Source organism: Ovis aries, chromosome 5, assembly GCF_016772045.2.
Source record: "Ovis aries strain OAR_USU_Benz2616 breed Rambouillet chromosome 5, ARS-UI_Ramb_v3.0, whole genome shotgun sequence".
NCBI classification, from domain to species: Eukaryota; Metazoa; Chordata; class Mammalia; order Artiodactyla; family Bovidae; genus Ovis; species Ovis aries.
The window spans coordinates 14,899,790-14,926,430 of record NC_056058.1 but is presented as its reverse complement, the minus strand read 5'-3'; the positions used below and the strand labels follow the sequence as shown (position 1 = coordinate 14,926,430).

General features: G+C 58.0%; 2 protein-coding genes and 1 long non-coding RNA gene across 8 annotated transcripts in view; 2 read left to right on the top strand and 1 right to left on the bottom strand.

Moving 5' to 3' along the window:
* Positions 1-546: 546 nt before the first annotated feature.
* Positions 547-24,133, top strand: ADAMTS10 (ADAM metallopeptidase with thrombospondin type 1 motif 10). 3 transcript variants are annotated; one of them, XM_060415518.1, is made up of 26 exons: positions 547-827; positions 4,455-4,553; positions 5,947-6,132; positions 6,343-6,689; positions 7,304-7,460; positions 8,746-8,963; positions 10,398-10,481; positions 10,592-10,737; positions 11,149-11,192; positions 11,344-11,449; positions 11,540-11,686; positions 11,856-11,997; positions 16,246-16,422; positions 16,699-16,844; positions 16,939-17,002; positions 17,692-17,794; positions 18,011-18,144; positions 18,241-18,364; positions 19,319-19,399; positions 19,486-19,649; positions 19,763-19,889; positions 19,987-20,116; positions 20,423-20,627; positions 20,868-21,044; positions 21,139-21,298; positions 23,317-24,133. In XM_060415518.1, the coding sequence occupies exons 3-26, from the start codon at positions 6,045-6,047 to the stop codon at positions 23,424-23,426; spliced, it is 3,381 nt and encodes a 1,126-aa protein (XP_060271501.1). In that variant the 5' UTR covers positions 547-827; positions 4,455-4,553; positions 5,947-6,044; the 3' UTR covers positions 23,427-24,133. The 3 variants fall into 3 exon arrangements, with proteins under 3 accessions (XP_060271501.1, XP_027825561.1, XP_042105973.1); XM_027969760.2 differs by lacking the exon at positions 547-827 and adding an exon at positions 2,261-2,314 and having other exon boundaries at positions 16,246-16,353; XM_042250039.1 differs by lacking the exon at positions 547-827 and adding an exon at positions 2,261-2,314.
* On the bottom strand, positions 6,773-26,032 carry LOC121819604 (uncharacterized). Of its 4 annotated transcripts, none has more exons than XR_009600639.1 (3): positions 25,704-26,032; positions 9,600-14,638; positions 6,773-9,470 (listed from the first exon to the last, which is right to left on the bottom strand). It is a non-coding gene; the product is annotated as an uncharacterized LOC121819604 (long non-coding RNA). The 4 variants fall into 4 exon arrangements; XR_006059863.2 differs by having other exon boundaries at positions 9,600-10,424; XR_009600640.1 differs by lacking the exon at positions 25,704-26,032 and adding an exon at positions 24,846-25,696.
* Positions 26,033-26,117: 85 nt separating this feature from the next.
* The window catches only part of MYO1F (myosin IF), a 36,919-nt gene continuing 36,395 nt past the window's right edge, over positions 26,118-26,641 (top strand). Inside the window, exon 1 of the mRNA XM_027969759.2 lies at positions 26,118-26,250. Coding sequence (XP_027825560.1) covers positions 26,248-26,250 — 3 coding nt within the window. The 5' untranslated portion in view covers positions 26,118-26,247. The remainder of the gene's footprint in view (positions 26,251-26,641) is intronic.

Genomic DNA, 26,641 nt, shown 5'->3' with positions numbered 1-26,641 from the left:
ATATACATACACTCTTTTTCATATTCTTTTCCATTATGGTTTAACACAGGATATTGAATATAGTTTCCTGTGCTGTACAGTAAGACCTTGTTGTTTATCAATCCTATACATAACAGTTTGAATCTAGGAATCCCAAACCCCAATCCTTCCCTCCCCCACCCCCTTCTCCCTTGGCAGCCACAAGCAAGCCTGTTGGCTTCAGTCTTCCAGGACGTCTCTCCCATTGTCTAAGATGGGGCTGTTGTTCAGTCTCCAAGTCATGTCCGATTCTCTGCAACCCCATGGACTACAATACGCCAGGCCTCCCTGTCCCTCACGGTCTCTCGGAGTTTGCCCAAGTTCATGTCCATTGAGTTCATGTTCCCTAAGATGGGGACTCAGTTTCAAATGCTACAAAAGTCTGTTTCCCAGGATTCCACGCAAAAGCCCTGACATAGCTTATTAAGGGTGGTTTGCCTGCCCATCCTCCCATCAGTCCAGGAACCCAGGAGATGGGATGTGGGTGTGGCTTACAGCCAAGTTACACGCCCTACCCAGACCACACCTAGTGGGGAGAAGGAGCACCCAGAGGACATGTGGGCCTGTGGCATGTAAGCAAAGAGCCAGTTTCCCAGATAATTATGAGGTTTTACAGCTAGTAAGTGGCTGAGCCTGGGAGCTCTCCCGGCTGAAAGCAGCTCGGAAATTCTCAGTGCTGTCTGGTGGCCACCCATCAGCAGACTAAGGGCCTGTGGCTGGACCAGACTGGGCTGAAAGGAGGAGCTAGAAGCATCAGGGCAAACAGAGAAGACAAAGGCAGCCACCCCCCACCTCGGATGGAGAAAGAGGTAAACAGAAGGCAGCTCAGGAGGAGCTCCCAACAGGCCCACGAGGGGAACAGAGGGTCAGGCTGGCACAGGCAGAGAGGGCTCATTTAGACTTGCTCCTCCCTGCCGCGAGTGGGTAGCAAACAGGAGGACGGGCTGCCCCTCCCCTCTGGCAGGGTTGGGGGGGAGGGGGGGGACAGGATGGGATGGAGGTGGAAGGTCAACTTGGTGGGAGCTCCAGGAAGACTGTGGTATTTACAGAGCACCTACTGTATGCAGGAGCCCTGATATGTCATTCCAAGTTCAAGGCAAAAACAAGTTTACTATGGAGAGAAACCCTCCCCCAGCGGCCCTGTAAAGGCTACTACCGGCCCCCTCAGCCACCCAGGGATGAGGAAGCTGAGGAGGCCAAAGGCAAGGCCAGCCCAGCCTCTGCATAGCTCCCTGGGGGCCAGGCCTGGAAAATACCTGGAATGGTGAGGTCTAGGGGTCACTGCCTCGTCCTGTCCGGGAGCTTCAGCCTCCTGGACAGGCGCCCAGAGGCCTGAGGGGGAGCCCACCACGTAGGGTTTGAATCCCAACCTTGCTCTGACCTTCCAGGTCACCCCTGTTCATGCATTAGCTCGTCTATGGCACATTGACCCAGGGGTATCCAAAACCCACAGGGCCCCTCCTCTCAGAGAGCGTTCACTCTCCCCCTACTGTCTGCCCTCAGTTTCCTCTTCTGTGAAATGGGCCCAGTCAGGCCACGCCCAGGCTTAGGGCTGGTCAAACTCCCAGAGGGGAGAGCTGGGAGGGCGGGAGCAGGTTGAGATGGATCCAGCCTCCCTGGGCACTGTGCCTGGCACACGGGAGGCGCCCAATAAATGCTTGCTTGAGCGAGGAGGAGCCTTCAATAAATAACAGCTGTTGCGGACGCTGTGGATGCTAGCGAGGGAGTGGGCCCTCCCCTCCCCCTCCCTGTTCCCCCTTCCCAGCCTCTGATCCCTCCACCCGATTTTGCCTCCTCCCCCTTGCCCCGCCTCTTTCCCTTCCATCTCCCCCTCCCCCGACCAGCCCGTTGCTCCCCTTTCCCCGTTTCCCTTACCCCTACCCAATTCTCCCTCCCTCCCGACACCCGGACCCTAGTCCTCCTCCCCTCCCCCACTCCTCCACCCCACTCCGCTCGCAGCCCCCGCCCACTGTCCCCGCCCCCACCGTGTCACCCCCCCTTCCCCCACCCCTCCCCCGCCCCCCCCGGCGGGGCGCCGGTCCGGGCGGGGCCGCCCGAGCTCCCGGGGCCCTGGCTCGGGTCCAGCCCGCGGCCCAGGCCGGGCGGCGGCGGGCGGGGTCCTGGCGGCGCGCGGTTTGGGGGTTTTTTATAACCCTGGCAGGCGGCTCAGGAAGTGCCGTCCCCGCGCCCCCTCCCCCGGCCACGCCGCCGCGCTCGCTCCCTCCCTTCCTGCGCGCGGGCCGGCGAGACCGCGGCGGGACAGCAGGCGGAGGCCCGGGCGGGCGGCCGGCCGCGGGTAACGGAGCGGGCGGGGCGCGGCGGGCCGGGGGGCTGCGGGCGACCCTGTGCGTCCGCGTCGCAGCCCGGGGGTGGCCCTGGGCCTCGGGACTGGGGACGTCGGGCCGTGGGGGCCGCCGCGGTGTGTGATGTCCCTGAGCGTGTGCGACACGCAGCGCGCCCCTGAGGTCCTGGGAGCTCCTGTCTGGGTTTGTTTGCTCCTTGTGTGCGTGTGTGTGTGTGGATGTGAATATCCACGTCTGTATAAATGCCGTGTGTCCGCACCTGTGTGCCTACGTGAAAATCTGAATGTCTGGCTGTGTTTGAACTTGTGTGTGATGTGTGATGTGGGTGTTGTGTGTCTGCGGAAGTGTGAGTGTAAGCCAATGTGTGCACGGAGTTCAGTGTCTCCTGGGTAAGTGTCCCGATGAGTGTGTATTTGCACACATCTGCCGGCGTGTCTCCCTGTGTGTGTCAGGGTGTAAGGAGTGTGTAAATGCCTGTGGGTACATACATCTGGTGGGTCTCAAGGTTAGCAGGACTGTGTGAGTGTGTTCCTGGTCTGTTCTGAGTGTGTACGTGTCTGTGCACGTAGGCCCGGGTGTGTGTCTGTCTGTGGGGTGTGTGTGTGAATGAGTGTGTATGCACGTAGATCTGGGGAGTGTGTGGTTGTGTCTCGGGTGTTGGGATGTGTGCGTGTGTACTGAGTAGGGGGTATCTTGTGGGTCTGGGGTGTCTGGTTGTTGGTCCCCCTGCTGCACAGGTATGATCACCCTCAAGTCTCTGTATATGTGTGTGTGTGTGTCATTGCCAGTGTGTGTGTGTGTGTGTGTGTGTGTGTGTGTCTGGGTGTGGGAGGGGCGCCGCCCACTTCCCCTGAGTTGGTGACTGGGGCCTCTGAGGTCTGTCTCTGGTATCTCCAGCCAGGGACTCAGGGCCTTTAATTAGCGGCTGGCTGCGTACCCACCGGGTGCCTGGGTGCCGGCCTCCTCCCGGGCTGGGCCTTTGTCTGCTCTCCTCTCCAGGCAGGGACTCTTGCCTGGCCTCTGCCCTCGGGCAGCCTCCATCTCGGCCTTGGCCTCCACTGGGAGGCTCTGTGGCCCTGGCCTCCAGCTCGGCTCTGGAGTCTGGGCATAGAGCAGCGGGGGTCCCCCCCAGGATCCCCAGGATGGGATGGAGTCTCCGTAGAGGCGGTTTCCGTCCGGCATTTCCTCCCCCAGCCTCCAGCGAGCTGGCACCCTCCCCCACGCCGGCCACCTCCCTCCTGCCTTCCAGGAGGAGGAGCTGGGGGGAAGGCCAGGCCTGGGTACACACACACACACACACACACACACACACACACACACACAAACACACTCCTGCAGCCGCGCACAGGGTCACATGGCCAGACACCACACACAAAGTCACCCAGTCGCAGACGAGTGATCACCCCCCACATGCAGCCTGGGGGAGACCCCCTGCTGACCTCCTATTGCCCCCACCCCTAGAGGATCAGGCTCAGGAATCCTCTACCTGTCCCCAGGCCTCCTCTTTTCCCTGCTCCAGAGCAGCCAATCTGTTCATGCCCCCCACAGGCTGTCCCCCTATTGCAGATGCTGGCCTCCCCCTGGTAGACACCTCATACCTGTACCCTCCTCGAGGTTCCTCCCAACCCACACCCCACCCCACCCATCACCAGTGCTGGGTCCTCTACCCTCTCCACCACACCCCCTTGAGCTGGAGGCACCGGAGGCCGGTGAGGTTGTTGGGGAGAGGGGCCCAGCTTCAGAGGAACGAGATGAGGACTACCAGGCCAGGCAGTGCTAGGAGGAGGAGAGAGACAGGACTGGGGGGAGGCCAAGCGGCTCCAGCCTCATTTGCAGTGAGAATGCTGCCACCTGGACATGGCGAGGTGGTTCAGGCAGGCAGGGGCTCAGGGGACCCACACACAGGGAGGGCTTGAATCCCAGAGCTAGTCAGGGATGGAGGAGATGGGGGTGGGGTGGGAGAGGGGGACAGAAGTGGGGGAGGAGGGAACTTTGGGGGAACGAGGGCTAGGAACCAAGGGAGAATGAAAGCCAAAAGGAGGTTGACCAGGGCTGGGGAGAAGGTGTCCTCAGTGACCCCTGAACTGCAGCCCCAGCTCCACTCTCCTCACTGCCCCTTCCCACCCTGTCCAGGCTCCCAGAAGAGGTGCTGAGGCCCAGAGGGACCCGCACACAAGGGTTCGACACCGCACAAGGGTTCGACACCGCGCCACCAACTGAAGCCCCCATAAGGTAAACAAGAGGGGGAAAAAGAAACCCCTGGGGTAAACATCAGCCTGTCTGAAAAGAGCAACACAAAGGCTGAGAGTGAGTTCCCCATCACTGGGTTGGGGGGTGCTCCAATCAGAAGAGGGGGAGAGGTCAGCTTCTAAGTCAGCATCTATCTGGCTTCATCCCTCAGGAGCTGAACTGCTCTGTTTGGGGATCAACTCTCAGACTTGGCCAGGCTGCAAAGAAAACAAGACAGTGTGTGATTAAGGGGGAAATTGCACAGAGGAGGAGGGCGGAGACAGGAGGGGGTGGAAGGCTTGGCACGGGCGGTGGCCCCGAGCGGTGTCTGTGGCAGGCTGGCCCAGGGTAGATGCTGGAGAAACAGACCTGCCCCGCAGGCCTGGAGCTTCGAGGAAGACTCGGAAATTAGAGGAAGCGGGACTAAGGGCCAGGCTAGGGTAGGGTGGAGGAGAGGTCACAGGAACAGAGACCAGGATGCAGGGTGGGGTGAGTGGTGCTACCCGTGGCAGAGACTCCCAAGGCAGGACCCCTCACCCAAGGTGGGAGGGGCACCAGGCACTGGCCTTGGGTCATCTCTGGGTTGAAAATGCACACTGACCAACCTTCACGTGTCCCAGGCCAGTCCCCCTCCCCCCGTGTGGTCCTCCTGCGCTGGCCCTCGGGGTCGTGGGTCCGCACCAAGCTCCTCCCTGCCCCTGGGACCTTTGCCCCTGCTGCTCCTCCAGACCCTCTCCTGTCTCTTCATCCTCCCACTTCCACTTCCAAGCCTCTCAGTTATTTCTCATAAAGAACATGCCCTGATCTGAATCATGTGTCTCTTCATTTACTGGTCATCTTGCTCCTGGGAGACTGAGTCCCATGGGTTGAGGGGGGAGTGGGGCAGGGACTATATTCATATTATCCATGGACTGTATCCCACCCGGCTCCGCTGTCCATGAGATTCCCCAGGCAAGAATACTGGAGTGGGCTGCCATGCCCTTCTTCAGGGGATCTTCCCAGCCCAGGATTGAACCTGTGTCTCCTGCATTGAAGGCAGATTCGTTACTGCCTGAGCCACCAGGGAAGCCTATATTATACAGTCACCACCTGATGAATGAATCCTAAGGGTTATCGTGGAGCTGAATGTGCTTGGCCAGTAGCCAGCACATAGTAGGTGCTCGTGGAGTCAAGATCCTCGGCTGTCCTAAGAGGATAAGGGGGATGCTGAGGGCGTGGGGGGGAAAGGGAGGGAGTTTACTGAGCTAGAGATGCGTTCAGTCTTCAAACCTGGAGTGGGGAGAGGGTTGGCTACAGGTGCCCTTGTCCACCTGGCAAGAGACCTTGGCACTGCTCCAGCCAGCAGTAGGGCCCCGCCCCCCCTGCCGACCCAGCTCCCCACCCTTTCGCCTCCCAGGAGCCCGTGATGCTGCCCAGGCTGTGAACAGGGAAGGCAGCGCTGCGTGGGCTGCCGGCAGCCGGGGCTGGGGAGAGACATGTGGACACGTGGCCTCTATGGCTCCCGCCTGCCAGATCCTCCACTGGGCCCTCGCCCTGGGGCTGGGCCTCGCATTCGAGGTCACACACGCCTTCCGGTCTCAAGGTAGGCCCAACCCAGGGTGGGGGGTGGCGGTAGGAACTGAACGGGGATCGTGGGGGGTGGGGAGGCCCTGCGGTCCGTGAGGCCAGTCTTGCGGCCAGTGACCCAGATGCAGGGGCCACTGAAGCCAGCCTCACTCACCCTGCAGCCAAGCAGGCAGGACACAGGGCTCCTTCCCGGGGCCCACCCCAGGCCTCTGACCCTCACCCATAGATGAGTTCCTGTCCAGTCTAGACAGCTATGAGATCGCCTTCCCCACGCGAGTGGACCACAACGGGGCGCTGCTGGCCTTCTCGCCCCCGGCCCCCCGGAGGCAGCGTCGGGGCACGGGACCTCAAGCAGAGTCCCGTCTCTTCTACAAGGTGGCCGCACCCAGCACCCACTTCCTGCTAAACCTGACCCACAGCCCTCGCCTCCTGGCGGGGCACGTGTCCGTGGAGTACTGGACTCGAGAAGGCCTGGCCTGGCAGAGGGCCGCCCGGCCCCACTGCCTCTACGCAGGCCACCTGCAGGGCCAGGCCAGCAGCTCCCACGTGGCCATCAGCACCTGCGGGGGCCTGGTGAGTGGAGGGTTCTGGGAGATAGGGCGGAACGCCTGCAAGCTTGGGAGTTAAGAAAACACTTATATAGGTCACAGAAGGAATCACGGTGACAGGGTTTTTTTTTTAATTCCAATTTTTTTTTTTCCCCTCTCTTTCTTCCTTTCTGTCTTTATTCAGCTGCGCCAGGTCTTAGTTGCAGCACACGGGATCTTCAGTCTTCATCATGCATGCTGGGTCTCTAGTGGCAGCATGCAAATTCTTAGTTGTTCCACGTGGGATCTAGTTTCCTGATCAGGGATCGAACCCGGGTCCCCTGCCTTGGAAATGCAGAGTTTTAGCTACTGGACCACCAGGAAGTCCCCCTCAGTGGGAGTTGTTGAAACATTTTGAGCTAACCAAGAGGATTAGCTATTTTAAGATGCAGCTAAAGCAGTGCTTAGAAGAAAATGTGTAGCCTTAGGTCAGGCTGAAAATGAATGAGCTGAACACCCATCTGAAGAAACTGAAAAGGCAGTAGCAACGTAAACCAAGTAAAATAGAAGGGATGAAATCATAATGACAGAGATAGGGTCCCAGGGGTCCTGGAAACCAGAACCTGACCGAACCTTCTGTCCCATTTTCCCAACCCCCAGCACGGCCTGATTGTGGCAGATGAAGAAGAATACTTAATCGAGCCCCTGCATGGGGGGCCCAAGGGGCGCCGGGGACCGGAAGAGAGTGGCCCCCACGTGGTATATAAGCGTTCCTCTCTGCGTCACCCTCACCTGGACACAGCCTGTGGAGTGAGAGGTACAGCTGTCTGTCTGGGGCTGGGCAGAGGTCCTGCACAATACTGTGCCTCAAGATAGAGGTGCATGCCAGCATCCCTCCACCTGGAAGGTCAGCTGCATCCAGGGAGCAATGCAGATGGTCAGCAGGGCAGTAGGCAGTGGGACAGCCCATCTGTCACTTCCAGAGTCGAATGGCCCAACAGTGAGTGAGAAAGGCAGCCAGATAGCCAGCCAGGTGCGGTAAAACCATCCATCTGTGGGATTATCATCTGATCAGACAGTTAAGCAGTGGGATAGTCGTAGCAGATACTGGAGCAGTTGCACATTGGAAAATGTCAGGAGAACTTAACCACCGTTTGGAAGATCAGATTTACAACCAGATGTGCAGGGGGACAGTTATAACATCAGATATTTAGGGGATGGGAAAGAAAGTAAAGTATTAGTTGCTCAGTCATGTCCAGCTCATTGCAACCCCATGGGCTATAGCCTGCCAAGCTGCTCAGTCCGTGGAATTCCCCAGGCAAGGATACTGGAGTGGGTAGCCTTTCCCATCTCCAGGGGAATCTTCCTGGCCCAGGGATCGAACCCAGGTCTTCTACATTGCAGGCAGATTCTTTACCATCTGTGTTACCAGGGAAGCCCCAAGAATACTGGAGTATGTAGCCGTTCCCTTCTCCAGGGGATCTTCCGGAACCAGAGACTGAACCCAAGTCTCCCACATTGTGGGCAGATTCTTTACTGTCTTGAACCACTGGGGGAGCCAGCTGGACAACAAGGATTCACCAGAATAGTCATAGAGCTAAAAAAAATCATCTCTGTCCAGTGAAAATGCAGAACCACTGGAATGTTTTTAGTTGTATATATGAGTCTCAAAGTAGCATATCGTGGCAGACACACAACCACAGTGGGTTGTACTAACAGAAAAGTGGTGTCACAGTTGGATGACCAGTGAGACAGCTGGTCAGAAAAGACTGTCAGGCAGGGGAATTATTCTACAGCCAGACAGTTGGGCTGCAGGGTGAGTAAAAAGTTGCCCAGTCAGAAGGCCAGGGAGCCGTACCAGCGCACAGTTCTGGCAGTAGAACCTCTATTTGGGCAGTAGAATTGTCGGGAAGCTGCGTGGTCATGTTGACTGTCGTGGGATGCTGGGATGGCTGTTCGACCAATGAGTTTGACAGTGGAGCAGCCTCACCATTGTAGAACCAAGAGCAAAAGAATGAGGTGTTTGACAGCCAGATGAACCGTCAGACAGGGCCTTGGACAGCTAGAGCAAGCAGCAGAATGACCAGAAATTGCCCATCCAGATGAGAAACCATGGAAGGGGCGGCCGTGGTGGCTGCGCACCCTGAAACCGCCACCTGCCCGGCCCCTCGGGAATGAAACAGAGCGTGGCCAACCAGGCCTGAAGCGCTCCGTCAGCCGAGAGCGCTACGTGGAGACCTTGGTGGTGGCTGACAAGATGATGGTGGCCTACCACGGGCGCCGGGACGTGGAACAGTACGTGCTGGCCATCATGAACATTGTAAGTGCCTCCCCCTCCCTGGACAAGGACCCCCAAAAATGTGGAGCCCACCTCCAGAGTCAGGAAAAGGGCTGTCACCATCCCCCCATCACTGATCAAATGCCAGTGAAACAGAATGGGAAGGGGACAGGGTGAGTCAGAAAGAAAGCCTGTTAATGACAAGTAGCCTAGCACGGTGGTTGGGAGCATGAACTCAGGATCTAGCCAACCTGGCCTTAAATCTCAACTTTGCCAATCTCGGACTGTGTGCCCTTAGGCAAGCTACTTTGCCCCTCTGCCTTGGTTTACCCACCTGTAGAATGGGTTTAATAATAGTACCAACTTCATAAGGCTACGTGGATGCAGTGAATTGCTAAAGTGCTCACAGATGCACCTAACTCATAGTACTTACCCTATAATTGTTTGTTGTATAAAATTAAACAGGCAGCTTGCAGGTACTTGTTGAGGTTAGCAGTACACTTATGAGCAGTACATCTCTCTGCATGCAAGGCTCACCCGAGCGCCTTCCTGTAAATTCAGACAAGGTGAGCTGGCTGACTCAGACTCAGAGTCGGCGCCCATCTTGGATCTTGATCAAGACTCTGAACCTTTCTGAGCCTCAGTTCCTGCCTCTGTAAAATGGGAGTATAATAGTACCTGTCACAAAACTGTGGTGGGAGGGAAGACAGCTAGACAACTTGGCACGTAGTCAGGGTTTGATGAGTGATGCTGTTGTTCCACTGAAGCAAAAAAGGAAGAGAGAAAGTTTAGCACAGACAGATGACCTATTATGTAGACATAATATCATGCCTAACCCCACTGTTTTCTGCCCAGGCTCTGCCTCCCTTCCTTGGGCTTCCAAGTTTCCTCAAACCTGCCAGGGTTTCTGGGGAGTTTCCACATGGGATGGTGATGGCTCAGGGCTTCAGGTCATTGCACAGAGTGGCCTCCGTCATCCACCTCCCCTCTGACCACTCCCTCCTTCTCTCTGACCACTGTCTCCAGAGCTTCCAGCCTCCACACATCCACTTTCCAGTGGTGATGCTCAAATTGGTGCCTTCAGACAGTATGGAATGAGGCTGGATCTGCACATCTTTCAGGCCGCCTCTGGGCAGAGGCAGCTGTTGGGTGGGCATCGAGGATGGAGGACAAGCAGACAGGCTGAGCTGGGGGCTTGAGTTGGAAAGGCAAACGCTAGCAGGCAGGCTTAGCCAGACTGGGATTCCACTTTGAGCACCCACCAGCTATGCGTCCTGACCTCTGAGCATCGGGTGGCTTACCTGTAAAATGGGAATGCTAATACCTGCTCCTGTGAAGACCTGGGTGGCAGGCATAGCCTGAGCCCCAGCACACAGTAGGCGCTTGATCGATACAAGCTGTTGTCCTCGTTTCTCTTTTTGTCTCCTATTCTGGGCCCCTCTTAAGACTCGGTCTCTCTTGTTTCTTGGAGGTCAGGTTGCCAAACTTTTCCAGGACTCGAGTCTGGGAAACATCGTTAATATCCTGGTCACACGCCTCATCCTGCTCACGGAGGACCAGGTGCGGGGGAGGGGGAGGTTCCGCCACCTTCCACCACCACAGAACTCAGCACTGCCTGCGTTGCCCCCTGGGTGGCTGGTACCCGCGTACCTCACTCTGTCCATCCTCAGCCCACCCTGGAGATTACCCACCACGCCGGGAAGTCCCTGGACAGCTTTTGTAAGTGGCAGAAGTCCATCGTGAACCGCAGCGGCCATGGCAATGCCATTCCGGAGAACGGCGTGGCCAACCATGACACGGCGGTGCTCATCACGCGGTGAGGGGCGAGGAAGGCTCCGGGGGGACCTTCTGTGGGGGAGGGGGCCGGGGGAGGAGCGAATGGTCCAGGGGACTGCCCAGGTCCAAGCAGAGGTCACTTCTGCTGCGAGATGAGAGAGACCAGGACTGTCCAGTCGCCCTGTCGGGGAGCCAGGGCAGGGGAGGGGCTGCTGCAAGCCTGAGAATGTGGGGAGGCGGGTGGGGGTCTATTTGGGCACTGACGCAGCCTTCACTCTGTCCTTTGTTCAGTCGGCCACTCATGCCCCCCAGCATCTCCGAGGCGGGCTGGGAGAAGAGCATGAGGTTTCGGTTCAGGGGCAGGACTCAGCCGTGAGAAGGGCCGGGTGTGGGGGAGGGCGGCCCTTAGGGAGGCAGCCCAGCCTCCTGACTCCCTCGTCTCCTCCCACAGCTATGACATCTGCATCTACAAGAACAAACCGTGCGGCACCCTAGGTACCCGGGTCCCCTGGGTTTCAGGCGCCTCTGAAGGCAGTGGGCTGGGTGACACTGGCCCGGTGGGGGTGGGGACCTGGCAGAGGGGACAGAGCCGACAGACACAGCCCTGAGCCCCCAGCCCCGCCCCACACCCACGCCCATTCCCCAGGCCTGGCCCCAGTGGGCGGCATGTGCGAGCGAGAGAGAAGCTGTAGCGTTAACGAAGATATCGGCCTGGCCACGGCGTTCACCATCGCCCACGAGATCGGACACACGTGAGGCCGGGCTTACGGGAGGCGGCGGGCAGGAGGAGCGGGGAGTGTCGCCCGACACCTGGCGGAGCTGCTCGCTGCCCCTGTCCCCAGGTTTGGCATGAACCACGACGGCGTGGGCAACAGCTGCGGGGCCCGTGGCCAGGACCCAGCGAAGCTCATGGCGGCTCACATCACCATGAAGACCAACCCGTTCGTGTGGTCTTCCTGTAGCCGTGACTACATCACCAGCTTTCTGGAGTGAGGATCTGCCCGCCCGCCTGCCCGTCCCGCCCAGGGTCTCACACTTATGTTGGGGGGAGAGGGGCTGCCTCTGAGGAGGGTGATATGCTCAGGGATGCTCCCCAGGGGCCCCTGTGCGCTTGGCCTGCAGCCCTCCAGTGTGACAGCTGCGCTCTTCTCTCCACAGCTCGGGCCTGGGGCTCTGCCTGAACAACCGGCCCCCCAGACAGGACTTCGTGTACCCAACTGTGGCCCCTGGCCAGGCCTATGACGCAGATGAGCAGTGCCGCTTCCAGCATGGAGTCAAATCGCGTCAGTGTAAATACGGGGTAGAGAGAGCCTTCCTGCTTTCCTTCCTGGGAGGGGAGGGGGCCTGCCACCACCAGGGTCGGGGAGGGATGGGGACAGGGGGTGGGGATGGGAGAGCTGGGAAGGGATATGAGCCTCAGTGGCGGGCTCGGGGACAGAGATGGGTGGGAGGGTCGTACAAATGCCACACGCAACCTCAGTGCTCAAAGGCAAGAATGGGATCCCCTTGTTTCTCCAGACCCCTGTTTTGGAGGCTGAGCTAGGGAGAACCTGCGGGGTACCCCTTCTGTTGCAGCAGGACCAAATTCCCAAGATCCCTAACGGGGCCATTTTTAACCAAACATCCAGACTTGGTGGAAATAGTTTCCCAGGGGATGAACCATCTTCCCCACTTGGCAAAAAAATGGGACAGAGGCTTCCAGGGACGCCCTGTCTTCGTTCCCTGCATCCCCCGCTGACTGGTTCACAAGATCTCTTGGCCCCAGTCCTTAGCTGGACAAGCTCTGAGCCTCCTGATCACGCCCTTCTCTTTCTTGAGGCTTAGGCTTAGCTCCCAAAGCCCCCTCCACCCAAAGAGAAGCAAGCTGGGGGTGCCCTCCCAGCTCCTCCCAGGAAACTGGTGCCCCACTGGCTTCCCTGTTCAGCCACCAGGGACCCCCGGCTCATCTAGGGCCTGCCCCTCCCCTGCCCACCTTCCCCAATTCCCTGAACATGCTCCCCAGCTTATTACAGCCTCACCCCAAATAGCCTAGCCACAGCCCTTCACATCTTTAAGACTCAAAAAGATCAGTTTGAATGTCCAAGCTGAGACCATATCAACTCAAAACAGGGAGCAGGGAGGTGTTAAAAGGCCTCACTTTATTCTAGTGCAAGATAGGGAAAGAAACCCTCAATCCATTAAATCTTTTTAAAGATTTAGTTTACTTATTTAGTTATTGTTGGCCGTGCCAGATCTTTGTTGCTGCGTGCAAGCTTTCTCTAGTTGCAGGAAGCGGGGGCTACTCTTCATTGCAGCGTGTGAGCTTTTGGTTCCAGTGGCTTCTCTCGTTGCCGAGCACAGGCTCTAGGCGCCTGGGCTTCAGTAGCTGTGGTTCCCAGGCTCTAGAATGGTGGCTCAGTAGTTGTTGCACACAGGCTTAGCTGCCACATGGGATCTTCCCAGACCAGAGATCAAACCCATGTCTCCTGCACTGGCAGGCAGATTCTCAACCACTGTACCACCAGGGAAGCCCCTTTATCCATTTATATTTAACCCACTCTTGCCACCCAAGTCTACCCAACTTGGCTGCCTCTAGTGAATTCCTAAAGAATTCAGAAGCCACTTGAGCCTCTGCTATGTCCCAGGTGTCCTAACTGTGGCAGACACAGCGGTGACAGCGGTGGCAGACACTTACTGAATGCCCACTACAGATCCAGCATGCCATACCTATCATCTCAGTTAAACTCCTGACAGTCCTAACAGCCACACATTGCAGGGGGAGGGACTGAGGAATAGGAGGAATGCCTTACCCAAAGTCACAGTTAGAGAACATAGCGGAGCTGGTATTTGAGTCAAGCTTTTTTTCTGAATCCAAATTTTATAATGAGGTAGGGAGGTGGAGGAAGTGCCAAATTATCAAGCATGGACCATTGCTGGTTGTATGTTGAACAGACTTTTCCTTTTATTTTTCCAAGGAACATCTTCTGGGCCCTCCTGGCAAAGGGATAAGTAACTGACTACATGTAACTCAGTTAATACGTGTAAAGAGATGGGCCTGAGGCATGGTCCAGAGGTAGTTGTGGCCTTTATTACTCCGTAACAAGGTGTTTGTGCAAGCCCTTTCGTATTGAGTCTGTCGTCCCATGCCTCTCAGCCATATGTAGGCAAGGCCCATCTTACAGGCAAGGCCCAGAGGAGGGGAATGTGTTGCAAATCGGTGGGGGAGTTAAAGTCTCCCAGAGTTAAATGAGACCCAGGACTCATTTCTTACCATGGCACCTCCTTGTAGAAAAGAGGATGAACAGAGCTAGACTAGGCAATTCTCTTAAGAGGTGTCAGAAGTGGGATCTGTCATATCCTAACAAATGGCCAGGAGAATATAACCCAAGTGAAGCCAGAAAACCAGGCTGAGGTGTTTTTGGTTTGCTTTTTTTAGTAATTTTATTTAGTTTTGTATTTTTTGGCTGTGCTGGGTCTTCATTGCTGTGCGGGCTTTTCTGTAGTTGCAGCGAGCAGGAGCTATTCTTTGTTGCAGTGCTGAGGATTCTCAATGAGGGAGCTTCTCTTGTTGTAGAGCACAGGCTCTAGGGTGAATGGGCTTCAGTGATTGCTGCACACAGGCTCAGAAGTTGCGGCTCCCGGGAACAATAGTTGGGGCGCACTGGCTTAGTCGTCCCGAGGCATGTTGGATCTTCCCAGACTAGGGATCGAACCCATGACTTCTGCATTGGCAGGCAGATTCTTTACCACTGAGCCACCAGAGAAGCCCCAGGCTGAGTCTTTAGATGAGAAGCATCCTCTGAGGGAGCAAGTTTGAGGACCACCTTGTAAGCTTCTCATAGGTGTGCAGTTGTCTCTCAGAGGCTGACACAGGAAACGTCCCTTCCTACAGCCATTGATGGGTCCAATCCCAAATCTTCAAAGCTTGGGAGGATCAGGTTCAAAGAGAAGATTACATGTGACTGTAAAATGAGGCAAGAAGGATTTCCATTTCTCAGAGGCAAGACTCTGGGAAATGAACAGGATGTAGGCTAGAAGGTCAGATTTGGCCACACCTGAACCCAGTAAGGCTTGTCCAGGGATATTAATTAACCTGGACCTAAAGGGTCAGAATGGCTCCCTGGGACTGATCCAGCTTCCTGCCATGGACAGGACCTGCTGCCAGAGTCTTTGTGTTGTGTGTTTAGTCGCTCAGTCGTGTCCAACTCTTTGTGACCCTTTGGACTGTAGCCCACCAGGCTCCTCTGTCCATGGGATGTTTCAGGCAAGAGTACCAGAGTGTGTTGCCGGGGTCTGGGCTAGCCCTAGTAAGACTCAGGAAGAAGATGGGCTGATTTTTCACTGGGAGAACTAGAGCAGCTTTCCACACAGACCCAGCCTGGCCCTATCCCCTCTCAACCCTTCATAGATTAACACTTTGCGGAGCTTCCCCAGTTTAGGTTGGGGAAACAATAAGAACCATCTGCTGGGGGAATAAAAAGTTAGAGGCAGGGCCCTTGACCTGAGCCATCATCAAGCCTGGATTTTTCAGAACCACAGCTCTCAAGGTGGGCTGCTTTTGCCACTCTAAAAAGAAATCCAGCATCCTTCCTCCTTATTCCTCAGCTGGTCCCAAGTTTCCTTCTAGAAACTATTGAGAAGATCCCCTGGGGAAAGAAATGGCAACCTACTCCAGTATTCTTGTCCAGAAATCCCATGGATAGAAGGGCCTGCGTGCTAAGTCACTTCAGTTGTGTCCAGCTATTTGTGAACCCGTGGACTGCAGCCTGCCAGGCTCCTCTGCCTGTGGGATTCTCCAGGCAAGAATACTGGAGTGGATTTCCATGCCCTCCTCCAGGGGATCTTCCCAACCCAGGGGTCGAACCTGTGTCTCTCACATCTAACCTGCATTGGCAGGCAGGGTTTTTACCGCTGGTGCCATCTGGAAAGCCCAGTCCATGGGCTTGGGCTACAATCCATGGGGTCGCAAGGGTGGGACAGGACTTAGCTTCTAAAGAAGGTGCTGAACTACAGAGGGATTAGATCGGAGACCCAGCGATCGATTAAAGTTCTGGGATAGAATCCAGATTGCCTCCTTAGTAGCTATGTGACCTCTAGCAAGTGACCCTACCTCTCTGATCCTTGGTTTTCCCACAGTAAAATGGGGAATATAGTGCCTAAGGGAGTTTGAGGGTCTCCTAGGTGTTTGATAGGACTTCCCTTGTAGCTCAGCTGGTAAATAATCTGCCTGCAATGAGGGAGACCTGGGTTTGATCCCTGGGTTGAGAAGATCCTCTGGAGAAGGGAAAGGCTACCCACTCCAATATTCTGGCCTGGAGAATTCCATGGACTGTATGTATAGTCCATAGGGTCGTGAAGAGTCAGACCCGACTGAGCGACTTTCACTTTCACCAGGTGTTTGATAAGTGCTGCTTATAGCCCGAGAAGAGGTCCCTTCCTATACCCTGCCAGTGGTTGCAAAAAGAAACCCAGGAAAGGAAGGCTGGAGCCCCACTGAGCGGGTCTCCTGGGTTCTCCCAAGGAAGGTGGGAGGGAGGGTCCGAGCCTGAGCGGGCACCTTGGCCCGCAGGAGGTCTGCAGCGAGTTGTGGTGTCTGAGCAAGAGCAACCGGTGCATCACCAACAGCATCCCGGCCGCCGAGGGCACGTTGTGCCAAACACACACCATCGACAAGGGGGTGAGCCTCGACCGGCCTGGGCCACCGCCGCGGCCCTCCATCGGCTTTGGTCACGCCCACTGCCTGCAGGTCCCGCCCCCTGTCCGAGGCCACACCCCTCCCAGGCTACGCCCTGCATGCTTGGCTCAATACTAGCTCCGCCCACTGCTGGGGACTGTGCTTAGGCCACGCCCCAATATTACCCTGTACTATCCCGGTCTACGGACCCCACCTCCATCCTTCCCCTTTCGCCTCACCCCCGGAAGGCTTAGAGCTCCGGCTGTGGGGCTGGGGAGGGGGTGGGAATGATCGCCAAGGCCTCGAGACTGCAGAGTCCGACTCACCCCCTCATCATCCCACCGGCAGTGGTGCTACAAGCGGGTCTGCGTCCCCTTCGGGTCGCGGCCGGAGGGCGTGGACGGCGCCTGGGGCCCGTGGACCCCGTGGGGTGACTGCAGCCGGACGTGCGGCGGCGGCGTGTCCTCCTCCAGCCGACACTGCGACAGCCCCAGGTCAGCCTTCAGGCCCTTCTGCCAGGAGAGGCTGGCGGCCCCTGCCCCCTATTCCCCCTGCCCCATTTCTCTCCTGTCCGCCCCCCGCTTCCAGGCCGACCATCGGGGGCAAGTACTGCCTGGGCGAGAGACGGAGGCACCGCTCCTGCAACACCGAGGCGAGTTCCCCCAGGACCTCAAGCCGGGTCCCTCTGACACGAGGAAAGAAAGGCATAAGTCAGTTTCCAATGAGCTCTGACCGGGTGGCCACCATCTCTTTTGGAACCTGCAGCGGCCACCCACTCCTTTCCGGGCCTTCCCCACACCCGTCCTGGGTCCCAGCTCCTTCCAGCTCACATATTTGCAGTAGATGCATCTCCCACGTGGAAATAACTGGCCCTGACAACCCTCTCCAGCCGCAACGGGCCCCTTCCTTTACTGCCCAATTCTGCTCCCCACCAAAGCCCCACCCATGCCCCAAAGTTGACCCTGTGCTCCTTGCCAATTCAGTGGCCAAGTTTTCATTGCATTCCTTTCTGACCAGGGTCCACTATCTCTTGTCCAAAACTCTCAGCCACAAGTCCCACACACTCATGAAGAGTGTGCTTGACTCCTTTCTAGGCCCGCTCTCTCAAGAAAGACTCCATGGTCTGAAACCAGAAACCCAGGTGTCATTCTTAGCTTGCCCACAAACTCGAATGAGTCACCTACCCCCATTGCTGAGGCACCTGTCCCTTGGGCCTCCTCCCTGGCTTCCCTGCCTCCAGTCTCAGAGCATGAGTTCTCCAGCCCTGGGGCCTCTGCCCTAACTACATCCCCCCACATTCTGTACCTGGCCTCCTGACTTCTTCCTTCTGGTGCCCCCCAGGACTGTCCCCCAGGCTCCCAGGACTTCAGGGAAATGCAGTGCTCTGAATTTGACAGCGTCCCCTTTCGTGGAAAATTCTACACATGGAAGACGTACCGGGGAGGTGAGCAGGGGACTGAGAAGGTCGTGAGGTGGAGGGGGCAGCTGCAGGTGGAGGCAGGATCGTGGGTTTTGTTTTGAGCAGCCCGTCTCCCAAGGAACCAGAGTGCCCATGAGTGCCTGAACTAAACAGTGGGGACCCCCACTTCCTCTGTGCAGCCTGCCTATCCTCGTTGGGTCTGGGGTCTGGCCTTTGGTCTAATGGGGCTGTGCCCCCCAGGGGGCGTGAAGGCCTGCTCTCTCACATGCCTAGCAGAAGGCTTCAACTTCTACACGGAGAGGGCAGCAGCTGTGGTGGACGGGACTCCCTGCCGCCCGGACACAGTGGACATTTGTGTCAGCGGCGAGTGCAAGGTGGAGGGGACTCCCAGACAGAGGGCAGGGGAGGCGGGTGGCTGGAGGTGGGAGGCGGCTCCCTGACTCCCCCTCCCCCACCACTGCCCTCCCCAGCACGTAGGTTGTGACCGTGTCCTGGGCTCCGACCTACGAGAGGACAAGTGCCGAGTGTGCGGGGGTGACGGGAGTGCCTGCGAGACTATCGAGGGGGTCTTCAGCCCAGCCTTACTTGGGACTGGTGAGAGACCCCAGCTTCCCTCCCACACTCCCCCATTTGGCAGCTGGGGGCACAGCTCACCCCAAAAGATTCAGAAGTAGTGCCCCAGGTCACAGTCAGGAACTGGCTTGGGCTCTGGTGCCTAAACCTTCGCACTGAAAGCATCCCAGGGGTAGGTACCTAAATCTCTCCCATGCCCCATGGGAGGGTCTCATGCCATCCCGAGGAGCCAAGAGCATGACTCTCCAGGGGGCCTGAGGGGCTGTCTGTGCTAGACCACAAAGCTTACTAGAGGCAAGGGTAGCTGCAGGGTGTGGTGAACTCGAGGGCTTCCCAGCCTTGGGCTGAAGGAAGGAGACCCCAGGGAGTGTTTCGGGGGCGGTGACAGTGGGAAAGTGTTAAGGGCCCAAACAGGCACTGAAGGCCAAGTGTGGCTTCCAGGGGACAATGTAGGGGTCCAGGCAGGAAAACTAGTATGCATGGGGGATGCAAGTGGGCAAGGATAGAGGGTCCACAGGGGCCCAAGATCATCCAGGTGGTAAGTGATGGAGCCCACTGCAACCTAACTCTGACTGCTAAAACCATCAAGTCACCGTATGTGGCTCAGGAACCCCATGGTACCCTCTTCCCTCTGCCCAAAGCTCAGTCCTGCTGCTTGTCTTAGGGTGGGGGTGGGTTGGACCATTTTAGTGGTTTGAGAGGTAAGAAAGCTGGAGTTCAAATCCCAGCTGAACCACTTTCTAGCTATAAAACCTGGGCAAGCTGTTTCATCTCTTTGAGCCTCAGTTTTGTCATCTGTAAAGTGGGTATGATGACATGTCTGCTTCACAGAGCCAGAGACACAGTGGGCCTCTCTGTCAGCGCTTAGCACAGTAATGGTTAACTGCTGTCATCAGGGACCAGGAGTGGGGGGTGGGGTGGGCAGGCAGGTACAGGGACAGACCAAGCCGGTGACACCTGAACTCCCCTGTCCAGGGTATGAGGAAGTCGTCTGGATCCCCAAAGGCTCCGTCCACATTTTCATCCAGGACTTGAACCTTTCCCTCAGTCACCTGGGTGAGCCAGAGGTGGGGGAATGAGGACTGGGGGTTAGCGGGGGTATCAGTGTGGCTGGAGTTCTGACCTCTCTGCTATTCCCCCAGCCCTGAAGGGAGACCAGGAGTCCCTGCTGCTGGAGGGGCTGCCTGGGACCCCCCAGCCCCACCGCCTGCCCCTGGCCGGAACCACCTTTCAGCTCCGACAAGGGCCGGATCAGTCCCAGAGCCTAGAAGCCCTGGGACCCATTAATGCATCTCTCATCGTCATGGTAACGGCAGGGCTGGGAGCATGGTGCAGGAGGACATTAGCATCCTTTTGGGACAAACTTGGCTTCTATTTGATTCTCCCCCGCCCCCCCATCCCCCACCGCTGCGACCCCAGGTACTGACCCAAACTGAACTGCCTGCCCTCCGCTACCGCTTCAATGCACCCATTGCCCGTGATGCACTGCCTCCCTATTCCTGGCACTACGCACCCTGGACCAAGTGCTCAGCCCAGTGTGCAGGCGGTGAGACCCAGGAGTGGGATGGGACGGGGCAGGTTCTGGTCACCAGGCTGACCTTCTGGGCCAGGCAGGGCTGAGCGGGCCTGTCACCCGCCCCCAGGCAGCCAGGTGCAGGCTGTAGAGTGCCGAAATCAGCTGGACAGCTCCGCCGTGGCCCCCCACCACTGCAGCGCCCACAGCAAGCTGCCCAAGAGGCAGCGTGCCTGCAACACGGAGCCCTGCCCACCTGAGTGAGTGCCGGCGGGGTTGCAGGGCCGGGGCGACAAGCTCCTGGGATCAGAGGAGCCAAGGCTCCCTAAGGTGCAGACAGCGGTGTCCCAGAGTCAGACTCAGAGCAGTGGTGCTCCCTGATGTGCTCCCTGCCCCCAGTGCGGGTCCAGAGTAAAGATGTTCTGAGTTTGGTGTGTGGGGTGGCGGGCGCAGCAGGCATTCGGGTGCCAGTTTCCATAGGATGCCGGTGGCCAGGAGGACCTGCCAGTGCCCGGAGGTCAGGGTGCTGCCCTGCCTACTGTCTCAAACCGCCCCTCCCCCCACAGCTGGGTGGTAGGGAACTGGTCGCGCTGCAGCCGCAGTTGTGATGCAGGCGTGCGTAGCCGCTCCGTCGTGTGCCAGCGCCGCGTGTCGGCGGCCGAGGAGAAGGCGCTGGACGACAGCGCTTGCCCGCAGCCGCGCCCCCCAGTACTGGAAGCCTGCCACGGCCCTGCCTGCCCGCCGGAATGGGCCGCCCTCGACTGGTCGGAGGTCAGCCGCCACTTCCCGCCCGCAGCCCACCCTCTACTCCCTAGGCAGACACGGAAGGGCCGGGGTGGCCCCACGTCGGGCGCCGCCCCACCAGGCGCCTCCCCACCCGCTGGCCCTAGTGGGCCCCCGTGATTGGTCCAAAGTTGGCTATACCGTCCTCCGTTCCCACTGAATCAGCATTCTTGTTAAAGTGGGGAGCAGGGCGCCCACTGAGCATGAAACGCCCTCTCCCAACTGCAGTGCACCCCCAGCTGCGGGCCGGGCCTCCGCCACCGCGTGGTCCTCTGTAAGAGCGCAGATCACCGCGCCACGCTGCCCCCCGCGCATTGCCAGCCCGCGGCCAAGCCACCAGCCACCATGCGTTGCAACCTGCGCCGCTGCCCTCCGGCCCGCTGGGTGGCGGGCGAGTGGGGCGAGGTAGGCGCGTGCACCCTGCCGAGCGGGGACCCAGGGCAGGGGCGGCAGGGTGGGCGGCAGTGCCGCGCTTACGCTCATCGGCGACTCCCCACAGTGCTCTGCGCAGTGCGGCTTCGGGCAGCAGCAGCGCCCCGTGCGCTGTTCCAGCCACACCGGGCAGCCCTCGCGCGAGTGCGCCGAGGCCCTGCGGCCACCCGCCACACAGCAGTGCGAGGCCAAGTGTGACAGCGCGCCCCCGGGGGACGGCTTGGAAGGTTTGTGGGGCTGGGGGGCCTAGGGGCACTGGGAGGGCCCTGTCCAGAGGGTGCCATAGACAGGAGAGCTGAGGGTCCTGACCGTTGTCCCTAGAGTGCCTCCAAACACTGACATCCCTTTCTCTGTCACCTCCAGACCATCTTTCATCATCTCCTGCCTGCCAACATGTATTGGGTACCACTGTGTGCCGGGCGTTGTAGGAACCTGATTTTTCTGGGGGCCCAAACTCAGGTTATTCCTTCAACCACCTCCTTGAGTCTGATCCTCCCTGTTCATCTCCACCTATGACATTTGCAGTTGTTCACTCACTGAGGTGTGTCTGACTCTTTGCGACCCCATGGAAAAATTGCCCTCCACTCTTCCCCAGTGTGAGCTTCTCTTGTGGTTCAGACTAGCAGAGAATCCGCCTGCAATGCAGCAGACCCAGGTTCGATCCCTGGGTGGAGAAGATCCCCTGGAGAAGGCAATGGCAACCTACTCCAGTATTCTTGCCTAGAAAACTCCATGGACAGAGGAGCCTGGCAGGCTACAGTCCAACAGGGTCACAAAGAGTTGGATAAGACAGCGACTAACCCTTTCACTTCCCCAGTAGCATATTGAATACCTTCTGATCTGGGGGCGGGAGGGGCTCTCTTTTTGCCTTTTCAAATTGTTCATGGGGTTCTCACAGCAAGAATACTGGAGTGGGTTGCCATTTCCTCCTCTAACGGACCACATTTTGTCAGAACTCTTCAGTATGACCTGTCTTGGGTGGCTCTGCACAGCATAGCTCATAACTTCATGGTTATGCAAACCCCTTCACCATGACAAGGCTGTGATCCATGAAAGGGATCTGCTACATTATCCGCCTGATGTTTTCTTTCAATCAGTTTCTCAGCCTCAGGCACTATTGATGTTTGGGGCCAGATGGTTCCTTGCCTTGGGGGCTGCCCTGTGCATTGTCAATGGTTTAGCATCCCTGACCCTGCTAGATGCCAATGGTACCCCTCCTCCCATTGGTGAAAACCGAAAAATGCTTCCAGACATCTCCAGATATCCCCTGGGAGGCAAAACCGCCTCCCTTGGAAACCACTGCTCTAAATATACCCATCTCTTTCTACCTAAGTAAATGTATATTTCATAGAGAGCTATAGGTTACTTACTCCAGGCACTGGGACCAAACTGCCTGGATTCATCTTCTATCTCTGTGTCTTGGTTTTCTTATCTGTCAAGAGGCAGAGGAGTGGTGGTATGTGTTAATATATTCACTGGAGGTAATACCACCTTAAGCTGCTGCTGCTGCTAAGTCGCCTCAGTCGTGTCCGACTCTGTGCGACCCCGTAGACGGCAGCCCACCAGCCTCCTCCATCCCTGTGATTCTTCAGGCAAGAACACTGGAGTGGGTTGCCATTTCCTTCCCCAATGCATAAAAGTTAAAAGTGAAGTCGCTCAGTCGTGTCTGACTCCTCGCGACCCCATGGACTGCAGCCTACCAGGCTCCTCGGTCCATGGGGTTTTCCAGGCGAGAGTACTGGAGTGGGTCGCCAGTGCCTTCTCCGTACCACCTTAAGGAGAGAGACTAAATCCACGTGAAGCCCTTTATTAGCCCAGGCTCTGTCATACATCAGTGACTGCTAAGTGGGAACCCTGGTCCATTGTCAGGAACAGACTGTCAGCTACCCTTGAACACAGAATACACATATATACCCTGAGAGGAAGGACCACACTGGAGTTCAAGGTCCCCAGTGTGTGACAAAGGGAAACGAACAAGGGTTATATACGCCAAACTGGTAATTGGAAAAGGAACACTTTTCTCGTGATTTTAACACGGTGTCCAAGCCCCAGACCTTCACCCTCTTTCAAAATTCTATAAAGAGCCTAGTGACACGGTTACTGTTAGAAGCCCCACTTTGAGAGCTGAGAAGCCAAGGCACAGAGAAGCTAGGAAACGGTGTGCAGCCATTGGTCGCCCTACGGGGGAGGGGGGCGGTGCTGAGACCAGATTCCCCTCCCCTTCCTCTTCTCCCGCCCCTTTCAGAGTGCAAGGATGTGAACAAGGTCGCCTACTGCCCCCTGGTGCTGAAATTTCAGTTCTGCAGCAGAGCCTACTTCCGCCAGATGTGCTGCAAAACCTGCCAGGGCCGCTAGAGGGCGCTCGGCCTTCGGAGCGAGCCCTGGATGTGCGCGGGCTGGGGGTGGGGGGAACCAGGCCTGCCGCTGACCAGCCTGAAGGAGCCCGAGGGGGCAGGAACTGGGAGTGAATGGTGAGATGGAGCTGGAAGTTATTTATTGGGAACTCCTGCAGGGCTCCTGACTAGGGGCGGGGGGTCGGGGGGCGGTAAGGGAATGGAGAGGGGCTGGCCACGCCCACGGCCCCTCCTCTGCGCACCTCCCAGTTCACAGAGAGACCCCCACCTCCAGGGTGAGCTTGAGTTGGGAACAGTTGCTCTCCCTAGAACTCTTGCCACCCACCTTTAGGGAGCTCCCCCTACACAACACCCGCCTTTGATCGGAATACGTACTGTGAAGAGTGGGGGTGGGGAGGGGGTCAGCCGGTGCCCTGCCCCCCGCAGCACTGCCCTGCCCCTCCACTCTGAGCTGGGGTGGGGGGGCGGAAATCTATGTCCGCTATGGGGGAGGGGATTAGCACCACCTCCCTGACACCCTGCCCGCGACCAGACCAGCTAGCGGGGGGAGGCAGAGCTGGGAAGACCCACCCCATTCTCTGCCTTGCCTGCCCCAGGGGGACCCTGTCATCCAGGCTACCCCCATGATGGTGCTACAGGCCCTGCCCTGGGGCCCACACACCCCCTCACCAGGAAGCCCTCCATCAATAAAGTTCTGTCTTGTGTAGATTTCCGTGCCTGGCTGTGTGTGTGTGTGTGTGTGTGTGTGTGCGCGCGCGCGCGCGCGCCCTGGGGGTGGGGGGGTCCCATTCATCTATCCCCCCACCCTGGAAGCGGCCACACCCCCTCACAGGTCGGCCCCAACAGCCCAAAGGGGACTTGTACCAACACAGACTAGAGCCCAGTAACTTTAGGTCAAAAATACAGTTGCTTCTTGTACTTCTTCGGTGGCCCAGTGGTTGAGCATCCGCCTGCCAGTGCAGCAGGCACAGGTTAGATGCCTGGTCCGGGAAGATTCCACATGTCCGTGGGCCAACTAACCCCGTGCACCACAATTCCTGAGCCCGGGCTAGAGTCTGCGTGCTGCAACCACAGAAGCGGACCAGCCCCATACTCTGCAAGAGAAGCTACCGCAATGATAAGCCCACACACAGTAGAGAAGAGTAGCCCCCACTCGCCGCAACTAGAGGAAGCAGGGTGCACCAAGGAAGACCCAACAGAACCTAAAATAATCTTTTTTTTTTAATACAGCTTCTCACAGAGACTCCCAAAGCAACGCAATCTGGCACCCGTTACCCCAGCCATCACACTCCCTGTCACTCTGCTATCTCCAGCAGCCCTGGACTCCTGAAATTTCCTGAGTCCCCACCAATCTTTCCATCTTAGGGCCTTGCTAGAGCTGTTTTCCTCTGCCAGGTGTACCCTCCCCTTCCTCCTTCACCTGGTTAACTCCAGCTCACTTCGCAGTCTCAGCAAAAACAGTCGCCTCCTCCCAGAAGCTTCCTCTGACGCCCTCAACAAGGTAGGGGGCGAGGGTGTCGTCCTGACTTCACTTCTAGTGCCCTGGAGGCATTGCTGAGGTTTGCAGGCACCAAGCCCGTCGGTTGAGAAACAGGCTGCTTCCCAGATGTGGCCACTAGGAGGCGCCGCGGCACTCCAGTCTCCGCGCAGGATGCGGTGTGTCGCCTGGAGCGCGGGGATACCCGGGTGTGCACGCCGTCCTGCCAGGCTCTCCCAGGGTAGGTTTCTGTCTCCGCCACTTCCCCACTGTGTGGCAGACGACAGCCTCTCGGAAATGCCATTTCCTCAAATGTCAGAAGGAAAGCAGCACATGGCCTACTGGTCTCCCAAACATCAAGAGATGGGCCAGCATTTGATGGATGTCATGTGCTTCCCTGGTGGCTCAGACGGTCAAGAACCTGACGGCAATGCTGGAGGCCCGGGTTCGATCCCTGCGTTGGGAAGATCCCGTGGAGACGGGCATGGCAACCCACTCCAGTATTCTTGCCTGGGAAATCCCATGGACAGAGAAGCCTGGCAGGCTACAGTCCATGGGGTCACAAAGAGTCAGACACGACAGAGCAAATAATACTTATGTGCGCGCCAGGCGCCCCCGGCAGGATCCCCAGCCCCACCGCCACCGTTTTAGGATGAGAAAATGAAGAGAGCCGGGGCGGCGGGGCGGGCGGGGGGAGCAGTCATTAATTCTAGACGTAACATCCAAAGTCTGGGACCTTCCAAATGCCCCTGGCTCTCGGGACCCTCCACTTCCCCTGCTCTCTCCCTGGCAGAAACGCACCTGATTTCCAAGGTCTCTCCTGGGAGAAGGACCAGCGGAAGCAGCTTCGGAAGTGAGTTTGCCCCGGGATGCCCAGAGCAGATACACATCTCAAGTAGGTCTGGAAGACTCCTGAGCAGCCCAGGACAGAGCAATCAGTCCGCAGCCAGCTGATCCTTGTCCCGCCTGCTGCAGCCGCGTCCCGGGGGAGACGGGGCGGGGGGCCGCGAGGGAGTTGGAGACGCGGTTTCCTGGGGTCTGGCAGCTGCTGCCTTCCATCCTTAACCTCTCCCCTCGGGCTCTGGGCCCCAGACCAGCAGCTCCCTCGGGCCCGTCTGGGCGCTCTCCCCGCCCCCAGGCTCAGCTTCCCTCCCCGGTAGCAGCGGGCCCCTCCCGCCAAAGGAAGTGAGAAGGGGGGCTGTTGTAAGAGGAACTAGGGCCGGGAGTCTGCCGGAGGAGCAGGAGCAGGGCCATGCCCGAGCCGCCCCCAGGAGCTTCCTGAGCCTGCACCCCTCCCACGACCCCTCCAGGCACCTCCCCAGGGACCCAGACACCAGCCCCCACCATGGTAAGTCATTCAGGGTGGGCCCTGAAGTGCAGCAGTCGGGGTCACCAGTCAGATGGAAGTGCCTAGAGGCCACCACCAGAAGGTGGGACCATGGGAATGGGCACAGCAGACCCTTTGGGATTCTGCAGTACAGCTCAGGTGTTCGAAGCATCCTACACCGGGCACCAAGCTCCCATTGGATGGTGGACAAGATGCCAGAGTGGGGATGGGGCACCAAGGATGGAGCAGTAACTGGAGGACAGAAAGTGGTTTTGAAGGCTCACACAGTGCCTGCAGGTGCAGGGACAAACCCCTTTCCTGGGGCGTGAGGAACCCAGTTCCTAGTCGAGTTTGGTGCCTCATCTCCCTGTGTGGCCTTGGGCCAGTCACTTCCCCCTCTGCGGGCCTCAGT

Excerpts from the sequence above, each read along its gene's own strand:
- ADAMTS10 (XM_060415518.1), top strand. The coding sequence starts at position 6,045 with ATGGCTCCCGCCTGCCAGATCCTCCACTGGGCCCTCGCCCTGGGGCTG. Across the intron at positions 10,738-11,148 it reads ACGGCGGTGCTCATCACGCG|CTATGACATCTGCATCTACA; the intron begins GTGAGGGGCGAG and ends CTCCTCCCACAG. Across the intron at positions 17,003-17,691 it reads ACCGCTCCTGCAACACCGAG|GACTGTCCCCCAGGCTCCCA; the intron begins GCGAGTTCCCCC and ends GGTGCCCCCCAG.